The sequence below is a fragment of the Aythya ferina genome (assembly GCF_964211825.1).
Source record: "Aythya ferina genome assembly, chromosome: 5".
NCBI classification, from domain to species: domain Eukaryota; kingdom Metazoa; phylum Chordata; class Aves; order Anseriformes; family Anatidae; genus Aythya; species Aythya ferina.
In genome coordinates this window covers 31,489,928-31,516,007 of record NC_140301.1, presented here as the reverse complement: position 1 = coordinate 31,516,007, position 26,080 = coordinate 31,489,928, and the positions used below count along the sequence as shown (strand labels likewise).

Below are 26,080 nucleotides of genomic sequence, written 5' to 3'. Positions count from 1 at the left end.
TTTTATGAGGTAGAACACCATTTAATTCAAGTTATTAAAATCAAATAAAATATTTTTACATGTTAAAATCACCAACTTCTGTGTCTGAAGAGGGCTTCATAGATTTGTTACCAATAGTCACAATGAAATGCCAGAATATTTTGCAGATGAAAAAATACTAACAACCAAACCATTAAGATACCACAGAGAGAAAGTTAAAACTATTTCCCTATCACACACAGCTGAATTTGCATTCTGTGCATCACAATGAGATGGTGTTAACAACAGACCAGCCTGTCTGATATCAAAACTTCTGACCAAAAAAGCAGCTATATCAGTAAACCAAACCATGTGGCTCTGAAGTCAGTACTTCAAGTTTTCTTTTTTGAGAAGGCTACTTAGAAAGAGATGGCACCTGCCAAGAAGAGTGAAGTAGCTATTGCATTTGATATATAATTCTGTTCTGTCATGATAAATATTTAATAAGAGAGGAAAATGCTGTTCAACCAGAGGCCTGTGCTTGTGATACTGGATGGCTCAGAGCTTGTTTCTTCCGTGCCACCGCCATGCGCAAGGCCTGAAGAATCATGTTCTCATTGTTCATTATGTTGTAATTAGTCAGCCTCTGAAGTTTGTTGAAATCTTCTGCTTTCAGGGAGACCTCTCTCGTTGAGTACGGAGAGCAGAAACTGGAGAGATCAATCTTGCCCTGTTCCATTTCCGCAGCACTACGAGCCATGCCTGTCAGGGGAAAAGAGGAAGGCGTTTGTATAGTCCCAGGAAATTATAGTACTCTGATAGGCTATGTCAAGGATAATTTAGAGAGATCACATATGTGGCTGATATGAAGACAATTGCTGCCCTCCGATCTCTAAAAATGTACTTCTAAACAAAACCCTTTTAGAAAACAGAGAAGAAGAAGAAAAAAAAAAAAAAAAAAAAAAAAGAGAGAGAGAGAGAGAAAAAAAAATAAATGTATCACTACATTCCATTGCAATCAGCACCGTCTACTGGCCAACTCACGGCATGACATTTTTTGAGAGTTCACAGGTCATCAAGTCATACCATGAGGGTTCTTGAGTAGAATATATACTTATGGTAAAAGGAATAATGAGATGTACAGGGCAGGAGAAGGCAGAATATTAGTAGCCTTGGAAATCATAATAAAAACAAAGGCAGTATCTCAAACAGTGGTCCAAAAGAACACTGTGACTGCATTTATTAAGTCTTAGTTTACGTACTATTGCTTCGATTTCCCAGCATATACAATCAACGTGTTAAACAGTGTAAACAGAAAGCACAGTGGGCCTCCACAGATCTATACTCTAAAGATAATTCTTCCTAGATCTGAACGTCATAAAAATATGTATCTGAAAACTCGGCTTTGTTCTACACCCTAAAGTAAAATTTTGGAAATCACAAGGTGAAATTAGATCCCATTCCTCTACTTGAGAAACACATTTCTTCTTTCACTGAACTGCACCAAGATTCAAACTAAAATTATGCCCAAGATTTTACTGATTTTGCAAATAATTTGAGCCATCCCCTTTTGCAATGTATTCACCAGTAGGAAAAAGCAAGCAAGCAAAGGATTTTTGTATTGGGTTAAAGAAGAAACTCTCAGGAAGTAAAGAAGTTAATTGGGTCAATAAAACAGCTGGGTAATGCTAACTTACCAGGTGCTACGCATCTTTGGAAGGTGTCATTCACTAGTGGAAAATAAAGCAGGAGAGGAGCTCCTGGAGTGTCTGCACCATCGAACATGTAGCATTCCTTCAGGTTCTTCTCATCATCCTTCAGCTCAATGTTGGGAAATGCAATTCCCTGCTCTGAGAAGTAACTGCAAGCCTGCTCTAGAGGCTGGTCAGTGCCCAACAGCAGCAGAGTAAGAAATGGAAAAGATACACAAGATCAGGCTGCTGCTTAATTCATGCTAAGCTGCATAAAATAGCCTGATAGCATTGGAAGGTTAGAGATAATGTGAGAACCTGCAGTCTCTAGTTCTTCTCTTGCCTAAGGAACTTTTTGAAAATAAACGTGCAGGAAAACACGTGATATTAAGTTGGTAAAGAAGATTTTAGATCAGTACCAAAGCACATCTTTAAAATGGAAATGATTTAGGAACAGAACAGGTAATTTGAAAGATTGTTAAAGAGCATCATTAATTAAAGGAGAACTAAGAAAAATTTTCATCTAAACAAAGCTAAATTTTCAGTCCAAGACAGTAAGGATTTTCAGCCATGTTACCTGTCTATATAGCAGTTATAATTTGTAAATTGACTTCAATAGATTTTAGCAGGGTTTTGAGATCAACTTCCCCATTTTAAATTTTGATTTTTAGAAATAATATGAAATTTCAAGCTAACATATTTTAAGAGTATTAAACTTCAAAATATAACACTAAAAGCATTTATCACAAAGCTCATTTGTGATGATGAAGCTTTGTTAAATTATGTGACAAAACACAGAAGCACCACCGTTTTTTACTTGAATTAAATATTTCCAAAAGAGTTCAGACTACCAGAAGGAAATGCAGTATGAGTTACTACATGTGGTGTTTTTTTCAGCTACAGTACAGAGACAAAAAATTTTCATGTGGCATTACAGTGTAAGAGCAGCATGAGAGTATCATCCACTTGTAAAATAACGACAGATTCTTAACCAGTGAACTTCACATTTTCTATGGTGCCTTTCAGGAGCAGGTTTACAATTACAAGTATGCATTTGGAAGTCTAAATTTGTCTTCTTAAGTGGTAAATACCATCTCTGAAATCTATATAGCCATTTTATAATCAGATTTTTTCAAACATAGCAAATGCATTTGATGTTTTGCTTCAAGCTCACTGCATTAGGAGAAAAAATGCATTCATTAAAAAAAAAAAAAAAAAAAAGACAAAATTCTTGACTCTCTAGGTTGTTCTTGGACAGCTAAAAACCACATTTAAAAAATTAAAAGAGAAATAAAAATTTACACATTTAAAGAAAATGCAGAATAAATTATACATATGAATCACAGAAAAATCTTTTCCAGCTACATTTGTGCTATAAAATCTTATGTTAAATTGTAATGGAAGTTGCAGCTCAACCATAATAATTTCATTGTGCCACTCTGCACTTTATTGGTGAAGCAGAGATCTCTGAGTATTTCATTTAGTATTCTTTCAAAAGTGATTTGAGGAAAAAAATGGAGTTGTTCTTCCCTCTGGGAATTTCCATTCTTCTTCTAAGGCTTGGAAACACCATTTTACTAGGTTCTACTGATAACATTCTACAGACACCTATCTGAAAGCTGAAGAAAGTAAAGGAAAAGCCATTATTAAAGTAATTTTTGAGACTTCTCACCAAGGTCTGTGATCCACCTGTGTAATTTAAGTGTATGATGACGTCCACTTTCCTCTCTGGTCTCATTAGGGGTGGACAGCTGGTTTCAAAGAAGAAAGCTGCGTCCACCAGCTCCAGGTGCTCTGAGTTGCCTCTCAGGTCATTAGGAGAGGTGTCTAGTGAGGTGTCTAAAGAGTGACAGATTTGGAGTTATTTACAAACAGCAGAAAGACACCTGTCAGGTTAGAAAACAAAAGAAAGGCAAGCTTTTCTCCCATGCAGGAATTTCCCTTCATTTTTGGATGTCATGCAACAATCCTAAAGCTTCCTTCAGCCTCTCTACTCACATTTTATCAGTCTTTCCAAGCCCATAAGCTGCACCAAACCCACGTCAGGTTTTCTATATGCAAAGTCCCACCCCAATGATTTTTATCTCAGGAAGGACTGTCAGTACCAAATCACCCCAAAACTGAACAGTCCTGTTACTGGAAGTGAGGGATGTAAGGAGTTACTTCATTTTCCCTCTCTTTTCTTTCAGCAAAGAATAACAGTTGACCACAAATTCCATTCTGTTTTCTGCAGGATTTACAAACATCCCACATCTGAATTCCAACCCCTGTGCCCGCTCAGATGAGCCACGATGGCTCATGAGCAGAAGTGCTGTCTACACCTTTCCATTTTGCAAAATGCTCGTGCTGGATGTACTCGTTGTGCATCTGGAAGCCCCTCAGGAAGTTGTGGTACTTGGAGACAGCAGGGCGGTCCGTCAGGATATCCCGGAGAGTTGTGGAGAGGCCGCTGGTAGGAGTGAACATGCAGGTAGCCATCTCGTAGGGCTTCTCAGGCAAGTCTGGTTGTTCCTCTAGAGGTACATGGCATAAATTACACACAACTAAATTATAGTCACAATTAAGATGTGAACCAGATGCAAAGAAGAGAAAGGATCAATGACTTTTACAACAGTAGTAACAATATATTTAGAGCTCTTTGTGTTCACCTTTTTAAAGGCTGGACCTGAAAGTTGCTGAGCATCAGCAAAAAGTGTTTGTTCCAGTGTTTGACCACCCTCACAGTAAATAATTTTTTCCTTATATCTAGTCTGAACGTCCTGTAGTGCAGCTCTTCCCATTCACATGTATCCTGACATCAGTTACCAGGGAGCAAAGACTGGCACCTCCCTCTCCACTTCCTCTCACAAGGAAGTTGTAGAGAGTTATTTTGCTTTATGGTCTGCAGTGAGTTCCAGACAATTGCTTGATAAAACATAAACTTTTGTTTTCTGAACTGTGATTGGTCATATTTGATTGAAGTAGCATTTTTCTCATAAAACAAGAGGATTTTGGTAGACATCAAAACAATTCAGTTTTCCAAGCAAACAAAAAGCAAGCAAAATCATTTCACTTATAAATTTGAAAAGGTTACTGGTTTTAGATTGGGCTAAATTTGAAATTTTAGGCTTATTTTGAAAAGAAAACTTGAATATTTTTAAATAAAATGTTTTGACTTAAAACACAGTTTGTTCAGTTTGGTTTGCACATCTGAATTCAACTCAAATTTGCAATTTATATAAACTCAAATATAGTTGTTTTGTTTTGTTTTTCCCAAAATAAACATAGCCCACAGAAATGCCACATGAGGCCATTCAACATGAAACCACTGATTCCACTTGAATTTTAACGATGAAGTTGTTCATGGGTATTTTCAAGGAATGGTCTTTCAGTTCTGAGCTGCCCTTCTCAGCTGGCATAATAAAGCTCTACTCCACTGATTTCCTTGGACCTCTGCTAAATCTTGCAGTTCAGTCAGATTTTGAGGGAAGTATACACAATGCAGAGGGAACAGAAACTGAAGGAAAAAAAAAAAAAAAACACTCAAGCTGCTCAACAAATAGAGATGCCATGAGGCTTTGATTGAAGCAATTCTTCCCAGAAGTATTTTAACTCAGCACTTTAGAGATCATGTTATATAGCCATCCTTATCTTCTTTCCATCAAGGTCTGTCTGATAGTGCCTTACCTTCTAATACAAATCTCACTAATGCAAGTCTCAGATTAAGCAAAACACTGGCTATTCAGTAACATCAAAGCACTTAATTTTCCCAGTACTTTCCCTAACCCAAGACTGAGAGCACCAGGCTGACAGATGAATGCAAAACATGGGAAATGTGAGTGTAGTTACTGTGTCAGAGGTATGTTATTTCGTCCCATATCAGAGGGGCCTGGAGGAGGGAGGCCATAAGTCAAAAGGCACTGGAGATTTACCTATTTCAGTCACTTTGTCTTGGGTCCATCTGTGCCAGAAGTCCTCTGAATTATCAGCTGCATGCCAGGCATCCAAGAGGTTTTTGGAGAAGATACTACTCCACATTCCTAGGAAGTCAGAGATGGATAATGAGCAGTAGTGAGGTAAACACAAGGAACTGATTTAAAAATAAATAAATAAATAAATAAATAAATAAATAAATAAATAAATAAATCGCCTGTCTTCTGCTCCTTTCACAGCACTTTTCTAACTTCTTCTTTTATTAATTTCTTTCCAACTTTTACATAAGCCTAGACATCTATTTCAGTGATACACTGACAGACTTGACTCAGAATACAAATTCATAAGAAATTTGTTATTTTCCTCCCACCTTGTTTTACCTAGAACGACATATGTTTTGACAAACACTGCACTATTTTCCTATTTTCATTTCCTTTTCCTTTCTATAGTTAAATATTTTCAACCAGCTCATTCACTGATTCCCCTCCCTCATGTTCTGTTTATTTCTTATTACTTCCCTCAGCTTTATCAAAGTTTCATAGACTTTCAACTTTTAAAAGGTTTTGCACTTTAAGGTCAATGGTGATGTTTCAAACACACTTGCAAAGGTACATCACTTCTCTTTTTTAGTTTCATTTTCATAGCCCCAGTGATAAAGCTAGCTGGGCAGATGAGTGAATTTCAGGAGACATGCTGAATGTAACTGATTGGGATACTGAACCACTTCTGACATAACCCAGTACCTCTGCTACCACACGCAGGACAATGGTTTGCTATTGATTAATTTCCAGAATCATTGGTGTCTGTATGAAATTCTTTTTCAATCCCCCAGGTTGGTGAGTCACCTTGCATGAAGCAGATCCGGGACTCAGGGAGCTTCTTCATCAGGCAACCCATGAAAAACTCGCTGCCAAAATCCTCTGCACGAATGAAGGCACCATACTTCAGGAAGCCCACCTCATATGGCGTGAACTCCACCCACTCTGCCAACACACATGCCAATAATGTTAGTTCCAGTAACCAAGGGAAAAAAATGCTACTAAAAACGGCAATGTCAATAGACAGTGAGTGAACCTTTCAAGTGTCAGCTCTTGGAAATGGGCTGGTTTAGCTCATGCCCAAAGCAAACTGTGCTGACTGCTGCCTCTCAGGTCCAGTAGGCAATTGAACCCGCTGTTGCACTTTCCACAAGGTTGTGAAAAAAATAAAGTGAGGGCTAAGAGAAAATTTATTTTTATCTAGCAAGCAGGAAGCTTTCTCATGGAAGGTGGACTGGAATTCAGTCTGGCTTCTATTGCATTTATTGCCTTTAGCCAGCCATGAAAAATATACATTAAGTGAACTTAAACCTTCTGTGAATCACTTTCTTTAACAATTCATAGTGTTTATGAGGCAGTGTCATGGATCTATGTCATGTTAGCAGTCTGAAGTTAATGTCTAAATGTGCACACTTAATGTGACGGGATTTTACAAAACCTTAAAGTGTTGCTGTCGACCCTATGGCTTCCTAGCTAGTGTTTACATCTCTCAAGAGGACTTATGCCTTGGGCAAGAATTTAAAATGATCTGTCATTCTTTACAAGATCTATACCTATGTTAAAACACAGCTCTTTTCCCAGAATTGAAACATTACCTCTAAAATCTTTGGTAGCAACTTTGTCCTTGACATTGAGAGCAAGGTAGATGGGCAGTGGGTTCTGGCCCTGACTCACTGCCCGACGTTGATCAGAAAGTCTGTGGTAGCATTTCTGGATTTAAAAAAAAAAAAAAAAAGGAAAGAAAAAATGTTTGCTAATCAGTTCCATAAAGACATCAGTAAATATGGGATGTTATTTATCTGAATTTCCTCCTAGATTTATTTCCATATGTCCAATAAACAGAGGACAAGAAAATCATGGGAGTAGGAATAACTCTCACTAACAAAAAGAGCTATGTTCTATATTCAGTGTATGGCACCAGTAATGAAGTGCTTCACATGATCTCCTAGCTTTGTATTGTCAAATGTAAGTGAAAAAAACAAACATGGCAGATCTGGCTAATTCTGCTATTATGATATACTTCATCTATTTGACATGAGCTCTTCAAGGCAGCATGTTAATGATGGTTCTAATCAAGAATTTTATTGAAACTCATACTGAAGTTTAATATTCCCAGAGGGAAAATTCCCTGTGCTGCCCAATACTAATGTCTTATGTTATACATGAAATTGATATTTTGAGTGTACTTACGTCAAATGAAATATTAACACATTTTGCTAGGAAGCACTGAGGCCAGAAACACACTGTGAAATCTGATATGAAGGGGCAGTACTTTTTTTTTTTTTTTCCTTTTTTCACTTGGACAAAATATAAACCATTTTTTATGGGATTTTAAAATAAAATAGCTTTTTCTCCAGTTAACATCAGACTGCAAGTTTACATGGAAACTTTTGCATTTGTCATTACAACAGCATTAGAAAGGAGCAGTCCTGAGAGACCAAATCAAAAGCAGCTGAAAGGCACTGCAAAATGACAGTTCCTCAGCAAAGATCTCTCAGGAGCTCTGGATCTATACTCTAGCACTAATTCAGGAACTACATAGGGGGGTACATCTGCAGTACATTCAATGTGTGACTTGTATAAACACTGCAAACATTGCAGCAGCAGAGACATCAAATGTAGGGCTATAAAAAACAACTAAGAATCCTGACAGCTACAAATGTTAACTAGTATGCCAGTTACTTTAGAGCTAGTCTAAGCATTTCTGTTACATTTAGTCACACTTTAGGCTTCCCTGTAGACATACACTGCATCTCCAAGTTATTAATGTAAATAGATACTCTGCCTGCATACCAAGTATAGTGTTATTAGTCAGGCACTTCTTCCTAGGATTTTATTTTCTTGTAATAATCATAAAGATCATGTCACCAACTTTATGAGAAGAAAGGTGAATAGACATTACCCCATCATTTAACATGGATTCAATCATGAGTCCCCACAGATCAATAAAAGATGTCTTATGTCCTGCTTGGGTCCTTTGGCTCAGCTCTCTGTAATAATTCCTCAGACTTCTCAAGGAAAAAGCACCCATCTTGCACTTGGTTGCTTGCTTCCGAGCTTCAATAATTACTTCTCCAAGATCCTTACGTGACCAATCTGCATCTTCATACAGTTTGGTCATGGTCCTGTAAGCAGGAAATGCGATGGGGAGGGGAAAGAAATGAAGATGATGGCTTTAAAACTGAGAGGATATACTTTGCAGAGCTTTGGGCACTTCTTATTGTTTTAGCTATAGGTCGCTCCCCTACTTTGAGCTTACTTTGAACAGAAATGCAAATCTAAAGGCAATAAATCATAACCTCTTGATCTGGAAGCCAACACAAACAGCTGCACCAGCTGTCTATGTTGTTTCTGTCCAACAGTAACTGAGCATACAGGATAATTTTGCATTGGATTAAGGATTTCTGCACTACCAGTAAAGTCTCATATTTTAATTAGGGATAAATTACTTCAGAGACACCAAATATCACTGAGGGGGAGTGGAGAGGCAGGCACTGATCTCTGTTCTCTGGGGACAGCAATAGGACCTAAGGGAATGGCATGGAGCTGGAACAGGGAAGGGTCAGGCTTGGTGTTAGGAAGACATTCTTCACCAAGAGGGAGGTTGGGCACTGGCACAGGCTCCCCAAGACAGTAGTCACAGCACTGAGCCTGCTGGAGTTCAAAAAGTGTTTGGACAAAACCCTCAGAAACATGGTCTGATTTTGGGGTGGTTCTGTGTGGAACCAGGAGTTGGACTCGATGATCCTTGTGGGTCCCTTCTAACTTAGGATATGCTGTGATTCTATGATGACTCTGTGAAAAATGTGGTGCATAACAGGCCTTTCAAGGCCTATTATGAAGGCCCTGGCATTCATAGGCCTTATATGGAAGCAGTAACTCATGACCTTTTACCCTTGCTGAGATCTAAAAGCCTAGACAAAGCATGAGTTTTGCTTCACATAGTATCTCAACAACAGTATCAAAATGATTCCTCACCATGTTGTGCCAGATGAGCCACTGATGTATGAAATGCAATCCAGAACACGCAACTTTTGAAGACCCAAAATGCTGCCATACATGGCAGTGAGTGCTCTTATTCCACACCCTGCTGTTGTCACAGCCACTATCGGCACCTGTTCAACACAAAGAAAAGGGCATGAAGCACGGGTGGAAAAGTGACATCAACGGACATCCACATCAAAAGAAGGCAGATGTGAAAATGCAACATCCAGATGCTAGTAAAATAAAACATATGGATTAGAGATAAAGCAATTTTGCTCTGTAAGCTATAAGGAACGTGAGTTTCTGGCCACCTTGTGGAATATATTTAAATATCTGTGCACTTCATTAAAGATTTTTAAGAAAGATGGACAAGAATCATGGTTTGAAGTTCATTTAAATGATCATTTGAAAGCCAAATGGAAATAGAGAATTTGCTCATCTAGATTGCTGAGCAATCCAGCTCAGATAACCCTGGATGCAAACAGGGCCCAGGAGAAGGATCTGCTGACATAGTTCCTCATGCCTCATCTGGACAGAGGGGAGAAAACACTCCTGTTGCCATCTCCAGGCCCAAGGGAAAGAAGAGAGAAAAAAATTCCACAGCGGTGCCTTTCCCAGCTACCTCGTGGTCTTGCAGGTCTTCCTCTAGATGAAGAACATCCTTCAGTGCAGCAGCAACCACCCTCCTCCGGTTTTGCAGGAAATTCTGTTCACCCGCGCACAGGTCAAACCCCAGGCGGGCATCTAGGTTTCTTGGCCTGAAACACAGACCCTGGGTCCTGAGACCAGGGCACCAACATTATATATTACTACTTGCTGTGATCAACTCCAGTTGTGCTTGTGTGTATGTTTACAAACTGGTTCATGGACAACATAATGTAATAAATGAGAAAGAGCGACACCACAGACAGGCCTCTGCTAATTGCTGTAGCTGCTACAAAGAATGCAAATGGGAATGCAGGGCAGAACATGACGTACTGCTGTGGTATTGGAATGAGGTACCTACAGCACGTTTCTGGTTTTGTTTGCTCATATAATTGATTTTTCAAGTTTCAGCAGTGCCTACCATATGTGCCTGTAACTAGGTAACTGCTGTCAACAGCCACCATGGTTAACTAGGAAAACAGCTACCACACCTTGTCTTTATTTTGTTGGTATTATACAGAAATATTATTTCTGTGCAGAACTACTCTCTCCATCTGTGGGCATAATAGTGAACACAAACTGAGACCTACTTGCTTAAGTGCAGTACCAGCTCAGAAACTTGGAGGAAAAGGGACCCGCAATATAGTTATCCATCGCTGTCTAAGGAGAACCTGGCAATCAAAAGCCTGAGACCAGAAGTGGAACACATCTCTGCTTACCAAGGTCTGAGTCTTTATGACCCCTGCTGATTTCAAATGAGCTTTGTGTACTTGCAAATGTCTCCCAGTTACAGTATAAGGCGTTGCTGGAGACTCACTTACCATTCATTTGCCTTTACATACAAGTCGATCGTCTTGTCCTGAAAATAGCAAATGAAACAATGTAAGCATGCTCAGGTCATTAATCCTGCATATTCCTCCGCCACACCATCTATAGGCTGAGTTTTACTCTTTTTGCTGCTGTATGTGGTCAAGCAATGAATGGCCTGGGTTATGAGGTATGTAACAGGCTCCAGTGCAATCTGAGCTGGATAGAAGCATAGCCCCTCAGTTTTCCACAAATGAACACGTAGTTTGCCCTTTGTTTTCTAGGAAGCTCATTAAAAGCTGAACACCTGAACCACAGGCATGTGGATGTTCTGTTTTGCCTTCTGCTTCAGACTTCTCCTTTGCAAATTATCAGTATTAAATGTCACATATACTGTTAGCTCACATACAGTGTTGATAAACATATTAGATATTCCTTTAATAAATTAGTTTCAACTCAGGACAGGGTTGAACAGCATGCCTGGAACCACATGCAAAACAAAAGCCAACTAATAATAATAATAATAATAATAATAATAATAATAATAATAATAATAATAATAAATATTGCATAGCTATACTGTCACTGACAGTTATTCACAGTTTACAACTACAGCATGTGTTGTACCTGACTGGATCCAAGTCACTGGACTGTAAAATTCACATCACCCACCAAAATGAGTATGTATTGGGATGGAGTTTTATTAATAACTCACTTCTCACCTGTGCTACTGTTATTTTCTCTTGTATAGGAAGCAAGTTCAGAGCTACAGTCACAGACTCGTTCATATCCCTTTCATTTTGGCTTGATATAGACTGGAGAAAAAAAAAAATATAATAATAATGAGGAGAGTTACACAAAAGACAAAAAGAAGTAAAAAGCAGTCTCCCCAGCCTCACATACATTCATTCACTTACCAATTCCCTGCATACACAGACCTCAGAGGTTCCCAAAGAAGCACACAGCAAAGAGCCATCTGCCCATTAGGGGTGACCACGTACCCTGCTGAGCCGCCTCCGCCGCGGCAGCGCCACAGCCAGCGCTGACTGGTGGTATTTGATGTAGTGGAACCTGGCTGGTGCAGTTGGGCACAGGCAGGAGCTCAGTGTGTGGGTCTGGGTCCCTTCGTATGAGCCATCCACCGTTAGTGCAAATTTCCTCTCTGAAGGGATAACAGAAAAAACATCCTCACATCCTCACAAACAGGCCTTGCTTTCTGAAATACCCAAAACCACTGTGTATGTCTGTCCACACTTCTTAGCTATAAGAATATTCCATCTTGTGGGGATCTGAGCTCCACCAGTGCTCACTAAATTCACCACAGACTGCAAGTAATTTATGTTGGGGGCTATGAAGGTGTTTCAAATTTAAGTCCTTCCAAAAAATGTGGTTTGCAGTGTGAAAGTATCCCTTCTTTGCACCACAGCATGTGAGGTTGGAGCCATCGAGAGATGCCAGAGCACAATGTTTTAAAAATTGCTTAGGAAATACACAGGTCCACAAGCGTAGGCTTAACACAATACTGATGTGCTACTTAAAATGTGCAACAGGTACTTTTGGTAATATATTGTGTGCGTCTCATGTTTCATCATTTTATTTTGTTACACCTAAAGAAATGTTTAAAAGTGAAATTGAGGAAGAGAGGCTCAGTCCTCATCCTGCCCATTTTCTTTTTCTCTGAATCCAGAAACAGGATTTTGCTCCATTTGAGGACTTAGAAAATTTCAACACCCTTCACAAATAATTTGGAAAGTCATAAGCATCTGACAAGATATTATTATAGGGGAAAGTCTTCTGCAGGAAAACCAGACAACAAGCTCATCAGGCTGCACTCTGCAATTATCTCTGTGGTTTTGATCAATTACAGCCCCCTCCAGTCACTGACATTGCTGAGATTTTGCTTTGCATTGTTAACCATTTTGAACCAGCGAGTTCAAGGGTAAAATGCTGAGCACTTTTACCATAAAGCAGCCTACAGATTTTCTCCGTAAGTCAGCGAAGGCTCACCTGTGCTATCCTTCCTCATCTTGCCACCATTCACCTGCACATCCAGACAGGAAACTTCACGGGACTGGAAGAAATGACCAGAGAAAGAGAAAAGGCATTTGCTGTTGGTCAAGCCTGACCTCAGCCAAACCCCTATTCACATGCCCAGGCTGATGCCAGGCTGTCACCCCTCCACCAGGTCAAGGGAAGCAGCATTTGGCATGAGGAAAAAGGGCCCAGGGGAAGCGGTGCAGGGTGGGCACCCCAAGGAGAATGCTCAGCTTGGTTGTTCCCACGCAAAGGGGGATGATCTTCCACCCCAGTCCTGCTCAATTTGGGCAGAGGCGAGCACTAGAGGCAGCTGCGGCCTCTCCCAGAGGGAGAGTCACCAGTGGGAATTGCTGGCACCAGCATTTGCCTGCTCCATGTCCAATGCCTCCATGCCACTCTACGGAGCAACTGCCCAGCACCTTTAATCCTGGTTCTGCAATAAGCATGGCCATACAGCAGGGAAAGAGTTAGGAAATAAAAATTACCACTAAGACGCCATTAGTAATAATGTTTTCAGGAGGATCCGGACTAAAAGACAAAATGGAAAACAATCAGTTCACAACTAGCACTCTCCCAGTGTTTATTTTATTTTATTTTATTTTATTTTATTTTATTTTATTTTATTTTATTTTATTTTATTTCATTTCATTTCATTTCATTATCTTTAAAAGCCTATCTTTGGACATGCAACATGAGTAAACAGCATATGAAATTCTAGCTGGACACTTGGTCCAATTTGCCTCTCTGAGGCTGAACATTAAGCCTGGGTACTGTATTTATGGAGAGCTGCTGAACAGAGGAGCTCCTTGCTGCATCAGACAGGATCATTTTCTGACACAAAAGTATAGGAATGGCAGAATTAGACTATTGCCCTATATTGCTGGGCGATCAGTACTGAAAAGCTGGTGAATTCATCCAACTTACAAACAGCAGCACTAGGACTGATTTTCTTTCACATTCTCTCCATTAAATGTACAGTTAGCATAGAAACACGGTAAAAAATATTTGTAAATCTATTCCCACAACTCAGATTCCAAGTATTTTTGCACATTCTTGTGACAAAGCAAACATCTGGGACAGACATCACAGGAAGGAGCAGGAGGGGTGTAAAACTTAAAACATCCTCCTGCACAGAGTGCCCCCTGCAGCCTGGCAAGCAGCAGCAACCAGGAGACATCATGCCCCTCTCAGTGCCTGTCCTAGCTCTTCAGTGTCTGGGTGCCTGGTATGGATTCACCCCTTCTCTGCTAAATGCACAAGCATTTCCTGAACACACAAAATTCCCTCTAGTTTATTCAGACTATGACAGTGTTAGGAGGGGCTGCAAGCATAAACAGATGTTTTGTATATCAGAAACATTTGTTTGCTTGCATTTCTGTTGATTGACTCACCTGCTCTCCATTGTGAATTCAACCTCCAGCTCCTCTTTTCCCTGGGAAAGAAAATGAATTAAGTCACTGCATGTGGATTCCTCTGTGCTGAAAAACACCCTACAGGAATCTGTGCTTCTCAGGGAACTGGCTCCAAGCCAGTGTCCACCTTTAGTAACTGCACACACCACAGATTTCATTTTCTTTGTGTTTTATCTGTTATACTTCATATCACATACTTCTGATATCATAGCCATTATATCAGCAGGCTTCTAGTTGACACTTTGTAAGCCAAACATATTGCAGGATCTCTTGACAGTTTCTCTGCCTTTCCACAATCTTAGATTCACCTCCACTGCTTCACAGGCCACCTGCAATTCCCCTTTCCTGCTCACAAGCTCTCAGTGCTCCCCACTAATTCTCAGCATCACCAAGACTGAATTTCTCTGGTGCATACAAATCATCCTGCCTCTCTCCCAAACCTCACCCACAACCTGAGCGAATGGGCCTGGTGGCTCATTAACATGGCAGCACAGTTGGGCATGCAAAGCCCAGGGTGTTCTGGAGAATGAACTTTGGTTATGAAGTCAAGACCACTATTTTTTATATCAGTCGGACATGAGTCACAGCTCAAAACCATGAGCTCCAACTGCAAAGGAAAGCCTAAAGCTCTCAACATTTTGACATCAAGTAGAGTAACCGAACAAGCATGATAATGTCGGCCAACTCTATCTGTAAAAGCAGCACCCAAAATTTACTGTAATTACTGAGGCAAAACTGGGCACCAACCCCTGAAACAGACGGGCATATTCAGATGACTAAATCGACAGTAGGAAAGGCCTCTATTCTGGGCAGGTGAGATGAAAGCTGAGAAAACAACATTCTTGCTTGACCATGTCCCCTTAGCTTTGTCTTTAAATTTTATCCCTACCTGTGGATTCAGCTGGAAACTTAGCTGAATGTTTTCTCCGAGCTGGATTTTGGAGACGTCAAAGAAAACAGTAAGGAGGTGGTCATCTTGTGTCATGTTGTCCTCATCACAAACTTTCAGCTCCAGAATGTTCTGGGAACAGAAGAAATAGATTGTATGAGATTTAACAAATATAAGATGCTACAGTTACTTCCGTTCAGCTGGAGGAATTCGGGTTAGAAGTTTAAGAAGGAATGCAAAGAAAACAATAAAATAGAAGTTTTGCAGTTATTCTCTACAGGCTCCATTGACTATGCAGGAATATACAGTCTTATGCATGTGTCAAAAGCTAAATAACTGCAGTTAGACAGTATGAATACTTCACAAAGAAACTCAGGAAGACCCACAGTGTGGGAAGCTATGGTACCATTTCATGTCTGGTAAGAAAAATGACTTTTAGGCAGGGAAGGGGGCATCTGGGCCTTCAGCCTAACCATCAGGAGGTGGGTAGAAGGCAAATGCCAACTGTCAGGGATAGCTGCGGTTCCTACCTTAACCTGGCTCTGAATCGTGAAGTGGAAGGTCTCATTCCACGTTGGGTTCTTCGTGTTTGGAATCGTTTTGGTGCGGAAATGCTGCGCTGAGGCTGTTGGCAGGCTTAGGCTCACGTAGCAGTCAGACTGGGTTACTGCAGAAGAGAAGGGAAGCGTGAAAGCAATGGACCAGTGGGCCACATTTAGTAGCCCGTAAGCTGTGGCACTGTATGAATTTTTAAGCTCTGTACACAGCACAATATGCAGAATGTGAGCTGGGATCCTAGATAAGGTGCCATCAAGTCAATGCTGTACAGCCAAGCTGACTTCACTCTTTGTGAAATCCTAGCATTTTTCTCTTCTTGAGAGCTACCTCTTTTCATTGTGGGAAAAGTAACCCTGAAAATAACGGGGCATGCCTTAATGTTTCTGGGGTAGCTCTGGCTGTAAGTTCTGTCCCGTCTACTTTTCAGAGTATCCTTTCCTTCCTCTAGCACATCTGGCTGCCAACACATTGGCAGTGGAAGCTATTTGCACTGAAGGTTCTTATGAAGGACCACTGCTGTCAGAGGACAGGTCTCTGCTGAGACACCTTATCTCTGGCTCCCTTCTTCCCTTTGGAAGATTAAAGGGAACATATACACTGTGAGAGTTCAACAACAAAGCCTTTCAATAAAAGATGTATATATTCCTTCAGAGGAAATAAATTGTATTTAATCCTTTGTGGATTAAAATAAGCACATGGAAGAAAGGAATTGGAAATATTGAGCAGTTTGAAGGTATAGCACTTGTTTTAAGAAGCTGTCCTGAAGGAGAGTTTTAGCCAGTAAAGCTCTATTAAAATATTTTTAATGTCACCTCCACCTTTGTGCCTTAGAGTAGTAATGACATTTGCAATATTATGTACAGATGAAAAAGCTTGTCTGTGCTTCCCAGACCATACTGAGATGACGCTGCTGCTTTGCACAAGATTGCATTGCTTTTGCTTTGTTGTTTCAATTAAGGGTGTGTTCAAGTCATAAAGTTCACCTATGAATTTGAATGTGCCCAGTTGCTACGTGGGGCAAACTTTATGGTTTTCATTTTCCTTTCCCTGATGAAGAGGTTAGCTGTGAAGTTTGGCTTCCCACATGAGCTCCTTCATAAGTGAGGAATATTTAGGACCAAGGCTTAAGAATGAAACAGTGTTCAGCAGCTGTCTGCAGTGCTTAGATCATCAATGAGCACTTTCATTCTGAAGTCAGAATAATCTGCCTGTGAATGTTTTTTGTCATAGTCATTTAGCAATAAAATGCAAATGTGAATCATGAGATAAGCAATCCTTTGGATTCACACTCCAGGGTCCAGGATGACCACCATACAAAATATATTTATTTTTTTTTGTTAGGAGCAATAACTTATGCAAGTACCAAAGATAACATGATGGAGTAGTGCCCAAAAATGCAAATCCCATCATCAGCATTGCTATATGTATGTCTCTTCCAACCAAGACAATTCTGTGATTCTGTGATTTAGCATTGTCCCACTTAGTTTTATCAGGGGGTCTGACTTTTGGGAAACACAGAGTAAATGACTTGGCCCCTTAGTGCACTCTATGTGTAACTGAAGAATTAACAAAGACATTTTTTTTTTTTTTTGATGATTCCCTTTGAGACTTAAGTCATCTTTGTTTCTAACAGTCCTAATAGCTTCCAAACTTCCATGTCTATAGAGGAAAAGTCTGTACGAAAACATTTTTTGATGCTTTGTAACTCCAGATTGAGATCTACACACTGCTGTCAGATCTTGTCCCCTCTGGGAGGAGGACCCACTGAAGTTTGTGAATGACCCTGCAATTCTGCCTGACTGGCTGCAAGTACGAATAGGTGTGAACACTCTGCCCAAGCCCATCAATAACACAGCAAAACACCACATCGCATTATATAAAGGGACTCTGTGTATATATACAAGGCTCCCATTACCAGGCATGTGCAAACAAATCGTCAGTATGGTACGTAAGCCTAAAAGCCAACTGACTACAGGAGGTGAACAGCAGCAATGATGCTCACACATGATGTACCCGTCAGAACTTCCCAGCAGCAACCTGTGTCCCTCCCATTGACCATGACATGTGAGCAGCTGTTGAAACATGCTTGAGATGGCAGCTGTGGTATCACGATGGGGCAATATCCTGCCAAAAGCAGGTGTGGCAGCAGGTGCTTATGAAAGCCCAGTCTCTTCATGCAGTTATTACACTAAGTTTCTAATTAGCTTCCAGGATAGCAGCAGGACTGGATTTTAATTGTGCTTTACCATTAGAAAGCATTACAGTGACATGACCAATGCTAAACAACATTGGCTTCAGTACCAATGCTGTACCCCTAGACAACAGCAGGGCACCAGCTGTTCTGGCTCAAACTGAAGTCTCATTCCTCCCATAAACAGCTCACATTCAAACAAGGTTAAGCCAAAATTTTAACCATTTTTTTCTCCCCTCTTTTTTTTTTTTTTTTTTTTTTTTTTTTTTAAATGTGGTCTCAAACATTGAGCTGCTTATCCAGATCATCTCCATGATCATGGATTTTCTTCATCTGGACCCATCTGTCTCATGAAATACAAACTGTCACTACCATCTGAGGAAAGTATTATTCTTCATCCAGCACTGGGGAGAAGAGAGACCTGGCTATGGATGGGTACAGTGGCATTGCTATCATCTAGAGTACAAATTTAGATATTTTAGATCATTAATTAATTAATTGGGATTTTTTAAAGACATGGGTTACTTCTGTGGAAATAAACACCTTTCCAAGGCCCTTAACAGACTTACCATATTCATTCAGGCCTGGGAGAATGCTTCCTGCCTCCTGGCAACATTCAACATTAATCTCCATCACCTGCTAGCTAAACATCAATAAAAAGCTTTCACACACTCTCCCATCCTACCCTTCATTAGGGTGGCACACCCTACAGGTATCCATAAAACTATCATTTTCATTCACATCTCTATAAAGCTGTCCTTTGCTGAGATTTTGCCAAACAACAATTTTTCTGTTTTCTTGGCCCTTGTTGGGCTTTATCAGTCCGCATCTCCTTATTTTATAATGAGATTTCAAGCAGCATCTAGAACAATAGGCTGTCAGTACATAATTGCAACTGCTTAAATATCATGGTAAAGTAAGTAATAAATAACAATGAAACTATAACAACAGTGCAAGAACCAAACACTGGAGGAAGTCTGTGGGTTCCTCTAATAAATATCATATTGGACCATAGTTCCTCAAACAATAATGTATTTCGCTGGCTATGTTTCATTGCAGGATCTCAAGGATCTTTCCATGAATTGATTTCATGCATGTCAGAACTGCAACTGCAATGCCATAAAATATAAACTATACATGTACTTCATAATTTTATAAATTATTATATCCAAAATATCAAGCCTTACATTAAAAAAAAGACCCAAAATGTAACTTTGCAAAATTATCAAACCTAAAAAATAGCCCCCTCCCCAGCCTCCTAAACTTCAGAAAACATCATTATTGCACTTAAAAAATGCTGAAGAGTATTTTTTAACTCTATGCCAGTCCAGTTAGCCCAGTGCTCCTCAGCATCCACTGAGGGCTCTAAGATGTTTTCAGGAAGCAGGAAATGATGGTTTGAAAATGCTCATCTCAACATTTCCATACAGTTTTGCTTTTTTACTTTTTTTTTTTTTAACCTTAATACTCTGAGGTATTTTGTTTTGTTTTAGTTTGATCTGTTGATTCCACTTAATTATTTTTTTTTCTCTCCAGAAATCGTGTTCTTCAGCCCTTTTGCCCTTTTTTGGGAGAGATCTTTGGTCTTATGAAGGTTAGACATCAGTGTCAGAGGAGCCCATGACCCATATTTCGCGAATGTATGAGGAAGTTTGTTAGAGGGCAAGCATCACATAATACCCTTAGCCCTCACAGTTTGAAATTCAGAAACTTCCTAAGCCAAATTTCATTGCACTTGTTTTCTTCTATGAGTTTGTCCAGTCTCTGCCTTGAACTCACCCAAATTTTTGCCATACATAGTCTCCTGCTGTGAGGAGCTCCCTAGGTGAAATGGCTGCAGGAAAAAAAAAAAAAAAAAAAAAAAAAAAAAAAAAAGACATTTTCTTCTGTTTGTTATCAAGCTATGATGGCTGCCCAAGGACTGGAAAAGGCTGAGCATGAAATCTGAAATTCTTTACAGAAAAAATACTGTTTTTAAGGGTGTGTTGGATTGGTGTACATACAAGTCTCACACCATTAAGGAGTCAGGATGCAGATGAGGTCCACACCCAAATCTGGGAACTGGCAAGTGTAGCTGGTCCAGGAATATTAATAACCCCAATGAGCCTGATGGGGATGTGGGTGTGTTCAGTGGGAAGAGGGAATGTGGAGATCATAAACAAGCACTAAAGTCACAGGTGATATCAATAACGTCACTGATGCATCAATACACAAATGGAATTAGTGTTGACATATAATTTAGACATTGATGAATCAGTGGGAAAAAGATGGAATAGTACAAGAATGTATGAAATAAATTAAGGGTTAAATATTAGAATGAAGCAATTCAGATAGTCTTAGATCAAAATATTATGCACTGAACTTCCATTAAGGATGTTGTAATATCTGTTTTGTAGTAGATATTAGTGAAGTTTTGAGACTATTATGGTGTATTGGTTTTCCCATTTCCATTTATTATCTAGAAGATAAAGCAGATAGAACGACAATGAAACTAAAGTGCAGTACCAAGTAGGGAGGAATTCTAAGCACTAGGTGAGTATTAAACACGGTGATACAAAGACTGTACAGAAATCGTGCAATAAATGATCTTTAGAGAGAAAATAACAAAATGGGATTCACCTCCAAAACAAAAGGATGGGCATAACTGGAGAGAAGCAGAAAGAGCTGATTTAAAGTTTGGAAGTAGGTGACACTTTTCACCTGCCTCTATACAGCAAGGTTTCCAGGAAAAGGAAAATGATATAAAAGAGCTTGAAAAGGATGAATAAGAAAAAAAAAAAATCATTGTTAGGAAAACGGTATTGTAAAGAAGTCAGCATAGCTGGTGATGGATGCCCACATGCTTCTGGGTTCCCTAAGGCTGTGCTAAGCTAATCTTTAGGGAACTGTAACAATGACTGAAAAAAACTTTAAAATATTACACAGCAATACACATACAAAAAAGCTAAATTTTGTGAGTTGTGCATTTTTCATTTTAAGTCTCCTAGTTTCCTTCTTCTCAGAGAAAGTCATATAGTTACCAACATGAAATTTGCACTAGCTTTTACATTGCCAGTAACTTTAACCAGACATTAATATATTTTAAAATTCGAATCGTGTTTATTTCATATAATCAAGAGTACCCAATTGAAATATGTGACCTAAACAAGTCTGTCTGTATATCAAACTACATGCTGAAAGCCTTAAAAGCAGACCTTCCAGAAAAATGTTATTGACAAATTTCACACTCAACAAAAAATGAATGATTCTGGAAATAAACAGCAGTCAGTCAAAAATAGATTCAGAAATTAAGTGTATGCAAGGCAGTGTCATGACTGGTACAAAGCTTGTAATCCTCCAAGTACAGTGTCCTGGGTAAAAAGCTGAATTTAAGGGAGGCAACATTACTAGTTGAGTCCTTAACTCCAGGAGTGATAATATGAAATCCTAGTCAAGGCAGCCAAAAACCAGACATATCATTCCTGTTTCTTTGTCTTCCACTGGATGGAGGCTTCAGTCCATTCAGACTCACAAACTGACACACTCACAGCCTGTCTGTGCTTCCTACCTGCAAATCTCCTAGTATGCCAGTTTGGATACCAAAAGACTGGCTGCCCTGCTTCACAGGGCAATTTCTTCTATACCAAAATATCATTCCTAATTTCTCTTATACATCTTGGACAGTTCTTTTAGGGATTCTCTTTCCTTACCCGGTGGAAGTACCCAACAAACAAAGAATTCACCTTTATAAGTACAGTATTTGCTTTGTTTGTGCCATCCATGGTTTGACTTACATGACCATTTCAAACAGATTATAGCTTGGCAATATTGGTGGTGAAATGCTTGTCACTCTTTTTTTGCAAGCAACATCCAGTACAGGCTTCACAGCGTAAGGCAAAACAGCCTTAGCCTGGGGAGCCTGTGCAGCTCCAGACCCCAGGCCATGCTCTGAATGCATCACTGCCTTCAAACCACTCCTCTGGGCAGAGGTGCAGGCTGGGAACATGCCTCTGGCTGGGAAGCAGAAATGCTCAAGCATCTCAGTACCTGGTCCAGGCCCTAAATATTTCTACTATTGGGAAGGAAAGCAGCAAGACATAGGTAACTCTCTTCAGAACAAAAATAGTTTGAAGACAAAAACAAAATATGTTGATCTGGATGAGAATAAGACATAGAGGAGTTTTGGTAAGCTCATTCTCATGTGGAGAGCTTAATAGAACATTAATATCTGGGGAGATATTTAAGGGCAGTATTTTTCCACACTTCTTTCAGCTCAGAGTACACTTCAGTACCTTTAAGTAGATTTCAGCTGTAGCAAGAGATTTCTGTCTGGCCTCTAATTGAACTTCAGATCTCCTTTCTACATGATACAAATAATTCATAGGGACTCTTCTTCCCCATACATTCAGCAAAAAGAAAGTATCTTACTTCTCGTCAATAAAAATGAGTGATAAATTTCTGTTCCTATACCTTTCGGCTCTAGAGGAACAACAGAACTCGAGGCTAATCACTATGGAAAGGTGCAAACAAATCTCTTGTACTGCATCATTTTAACTGAACAAATTTAACTTCGTGTGGTTCCTACAGAAATATTCTGGACTGAGACTTTCCTATCTGTGTAAATGAATGAACACAAGACAATCAGCCATCTCCTCAGACTGGAGGTGATTGTTACTCACATCTTTTACTCTTCTGCTTTGCAGTTCAGGTATTTATGGAGCATTAATGAAGTTCTACATACCTGTTGACTTCCAGGCACTTTGTAAACATTACTAAGAATAAAAACAGCTAATAGAGCAAGCACTCAACTAAGCTTTGAAACACACATCTCCTATAGCTGAATCAAATGGGACAGTCATAGAATCATTGAATTATTTAGGTTGGAAAAGACACAGAAAATGATCTAGTCCAATGATCACCTAACACCACCAAGACCACCACCAAACCATGTCCCTAGGCACCACATCCACATATCTCTTAAATACCTCCAGGGATGGTGACTCTACCACTTCCCTGAGCAGCCTGTTCCAATATTTAACTAGTCTTTCTGTGAAAAATGAATCCATGACAGATGTCAAATATCCAGTCCTAAGCTCACATAAAATGATCTGTGCTATGGACAAGTTGGACATTACTGTAAGAAGGAACCGTAGAAGTGACCACCATCTAAACTTCTCATTGGATCATTCCTTATGACTAAATAACTGTTCTTTGTTTTGCATTTGAATCTGCATTTTATGCATTCTATGCAAAAAGATCTACTGAACTACAGCTGGCAGCTGGACCTCACATTACACTGGCAAAGATATATAAAAATTATATATAAAATATATATAAAATTCTCTAATTACAGTTTTTCACCTTCACCATACCATAGTCAAACCTCTTCACTGTCTTTCCCTCTCCTTTTATAAATACTCTGTGATGTTTGTGACACTTAGTAATTTTCCAGGTAATTTTATAAGCACATGGACAATCCAGAGGTATAAAGATACTCACACAGGTCTGCTTTCCTGGCATTTTTCATCCGTATTATTTTTACAGTGAACAAGTTGCATGGAGAGGGTTCTGTCTGTAGAACAACATACAAAAAGCATGGGATTAGCATGCAGAGAGAAAGAACAGAGGCATAGTCATAGATGGTTGGTATTGAAACATTTGAACACTATCTACAATGTTTCCAGACTGAGGTTCTTCCTTATGCATCATCTTCTCTGTCTTCCCAGATTTACAGCCAAGTGCGGCCAAAGACCTCAAATGCACAGTCAGCCACAGACCAAACCTCCAATGCGCTCCATTTTCCATTCTGAGGAACCTTGTGGAAACCCTCAACTTGTGGTGGCTGACTAACTCTTACAATGCAACCACAGAAAAATAAGCGATAGTGAACCTTGCTGTGTTATTAATACAGCTGATACACATCTTGGTCTGTGCAAATTCAGATATATCATATATATCTACTATATTTCACAATAAATAGTTGACAATCTAGCAGGGCAGGAATTAGTAATGATATCATGATGTAACGACACTGCGTGTCAGGTGGTTTATAGTCATATAGCTCCATCGTTGTTTGACATAAATCAGCGCTGGCTCTCAGACAATGAAGAATAAGAAATATCTTCCAGGCACCTATCTCAGATTTCTCAAAAGGGGACAGTGAAAACAACTATTCTGTAATTATTTATGTCAGAATAATTCAGTTTATCCGATTTTCCTTATGCAGAGGTCACAGAAAAGTGTCATTGGAAATCCTGTGAAACCACCTAAACATCAGTGGTTATCAAAGATATTTAACAAACCTGCCAGGGAACTGTTTTGATTTTGTCATCCTCCCTCATCTAAAGCAAGGAGTGGACAAACATGGTACTTAATCAAAAGTATGGGGTCTGAAGGTGAGGTAGTTTATCCCCTAGATAATTGTGTTCTCTTTTTTTAAAAGGAATAAAAGGAGAAAAAAACTGCATTATTAATGCTCTGAACCATCACCAAACAACAAAAATAGGAACAAAGAATAAAGTCTCTGTAGCAATGTAACAAATATGTAAGAGAGTGCTCATGCACACTACCCATAAAGCGGGGAATATCACTGCAACAAATACGTAGATAGCTGTACAACAGCGAAAGCCTTCTGTGTTACCATTCATTCCCTCATGCCCCCAAGTTCCCAGAATTTTGAAGAGAGCTCATATTTCATTCCTTACATAATATCAACTTTTTGTCTTTCCCTATGCAGTCATTGACATTAGTAATGCCTCTTTGGTTTGCCTTGGTAGCTTGTTTTGCCTAATCCCATTGGAGGGAATTGAAAGACAACAGCAACATATAAAAAGATGTCTTTTTTTTTTTTTTTTAATTGGAGATTTACAAAATATAGTAAAATTACAGCAGCATGAGAGCCTTTGCGTTCCTCAAGGGAAAACACAAATTGGGCACAAAACCCAGGCAGAAGCTCTCAAATTGGGTACAAAACCCATTGCTCTCAGCTCTGGTGCTGAAGAAGGGATCTTGGAGCTGAAGACACAGGAACAACAACACTTCCCACAGAAGATCCCCACTACTGTCAAGGCTGCCTACACAGTCCATCCCAGAGCCTCCTCTTCCCTTTTCTTACCTGGCTTGTGCTGTAAAACACCCCCATCGTTGTCTTCTCCGCGTTCAAGCCAGATGTGAAATGTAGCAGTGGATGGGTGCTGAGGAATGACCACGAGACAGCTTCTCGTGCTTTAAGCTGCCTGGAGCAGACAGACAGGTGTGTGGGTGCCTGACTCAGAGCCCGCCTCACCCCAGCCACTTGAGCAATTCCCCAGTTCCTCCTCCTCGCTGCTGGCAGGTGAGTGCCTGCAGCTGACACACAAACAACCCAGCTCTGGCAGTGCAGGACAGCCTTGGGAACAGGGGCCAGAGGGGCATCAAGACCCAACAAGGATCTTCCCTTCAGAGTTCTGGGCACTGAACAAATATTTGGTACTCTTACGAGCAGCCCCGTTCCTTCTTTAGGAGGCCACGGAGCTTTTGCATTATGGAGGGCTGTCAGACTGCCACCTCTTGCACGGAGTCAGCTGGCATCAGGCACTGTCCATCTGTCTGCCCAAGAGTCAAGGGCTTCTTTGGCCAAAGATATCCAAACAAATCATTGTGCAGACAAAATGATTGTAATTTTTTTATTGCCTATAGTGAGAAGATGGGTATTTGCTTATATGCAGATCTGAAAGACAATTTTTCATTCCTATGAATGCTTATGAATTCCTATTTCAGCTTCTTCTGTGATGGTCTTATGCAAGAAGTTCTCATTCAGACAAACAGTTACTGCAGTGAAAAATAGTGCATGAAAATTTGCAAATCAGCTGTTGAGACTGTAAGAGTTTCCATAGTAAGGGCAAAGCTTTAACAGTTCACTCACGTTCTCAAAAGTTTTAATTTTGCACACATAAATTAAAAGTGTTGAAGCCAACGATCTCAAAAAGAATACATTAGGG

General features: G+C 39.8%; 1 protein-coding gene across 2 annotated transcripts; it reads right to left on the bottom strand.

The window, feature by feature from the left end:
- On the bottom strand, positions 1–25,286 carry LOC311437551 (cytosolic phospholipase A2 epsilon-like). 2 transcript variants are annotated; one of them, XM_084520935.1, is made up of 20 exons: positions 25,216–25,286; positions 23,601–23,673; positions 15,904–16,040; positions 15,374–15,505; positions 14,464–14,504; positions 13,558–13,600; positions 13,043–13,106; positions 12,037–12,197; positions 11,758–11,850; positions 11,050–11,087; positions 10,206–10,362; positions 9,578–9,714; positions 8,502–8,724; positions 7,195–7,309; positions 6,407–6,544; positions 5,561–5,668; positions 3,971–4,162; positions 3,322–3,488; positions 1,656–1,839; positions 1–720 (listed from the first exon to the last, which is right to left on the bottom strand). In XM_084520935.1, exons 1-20 carry the CDS (start codon positions 25,240–25,242, stop codon positions 482–484), a joined length of 2,469 nt encoding a protein of 822 aa, XP_084377061.1. In that variant the 5' UTR covers positions 25,243–25,286; the 3' UTR covers positions 1–481. The 2 variants fall into 2 exon arrangements, with proteins under 2 accessions (XP_084377061.1, XP_084377062.1); XM_084520936.1 differs by lacking the exons at positions 23,601–23,673; positions 25,216–25,286 and adding an exon at positions 18,692–18,759.
- Between the last annotated feature and the right edge of the window lie 794 nt (positions 25,287–26,080).

Coding starts and splice junctions, on each gene's coding strand:
- LOC311437551 (XM_084520935.1), bottom strand. CDS start 25,242: ATGGGGGTGTTTTACAGCACAAGCCAG. Junction 7,310..8,501: donor AATCCATGTTAAATGATGGG/GTAATGTCTATT, acceptor TTTTAAATCCAG/AAATGCTACCACAGACTTTC. Junction 6,545..7,194: donor TGCTACCAAAGATTTTAGAG/GTAATGTTTCAA, acceptor GTGTGTTGGCAG/AGTGGGTGGAGTTCACGCCA.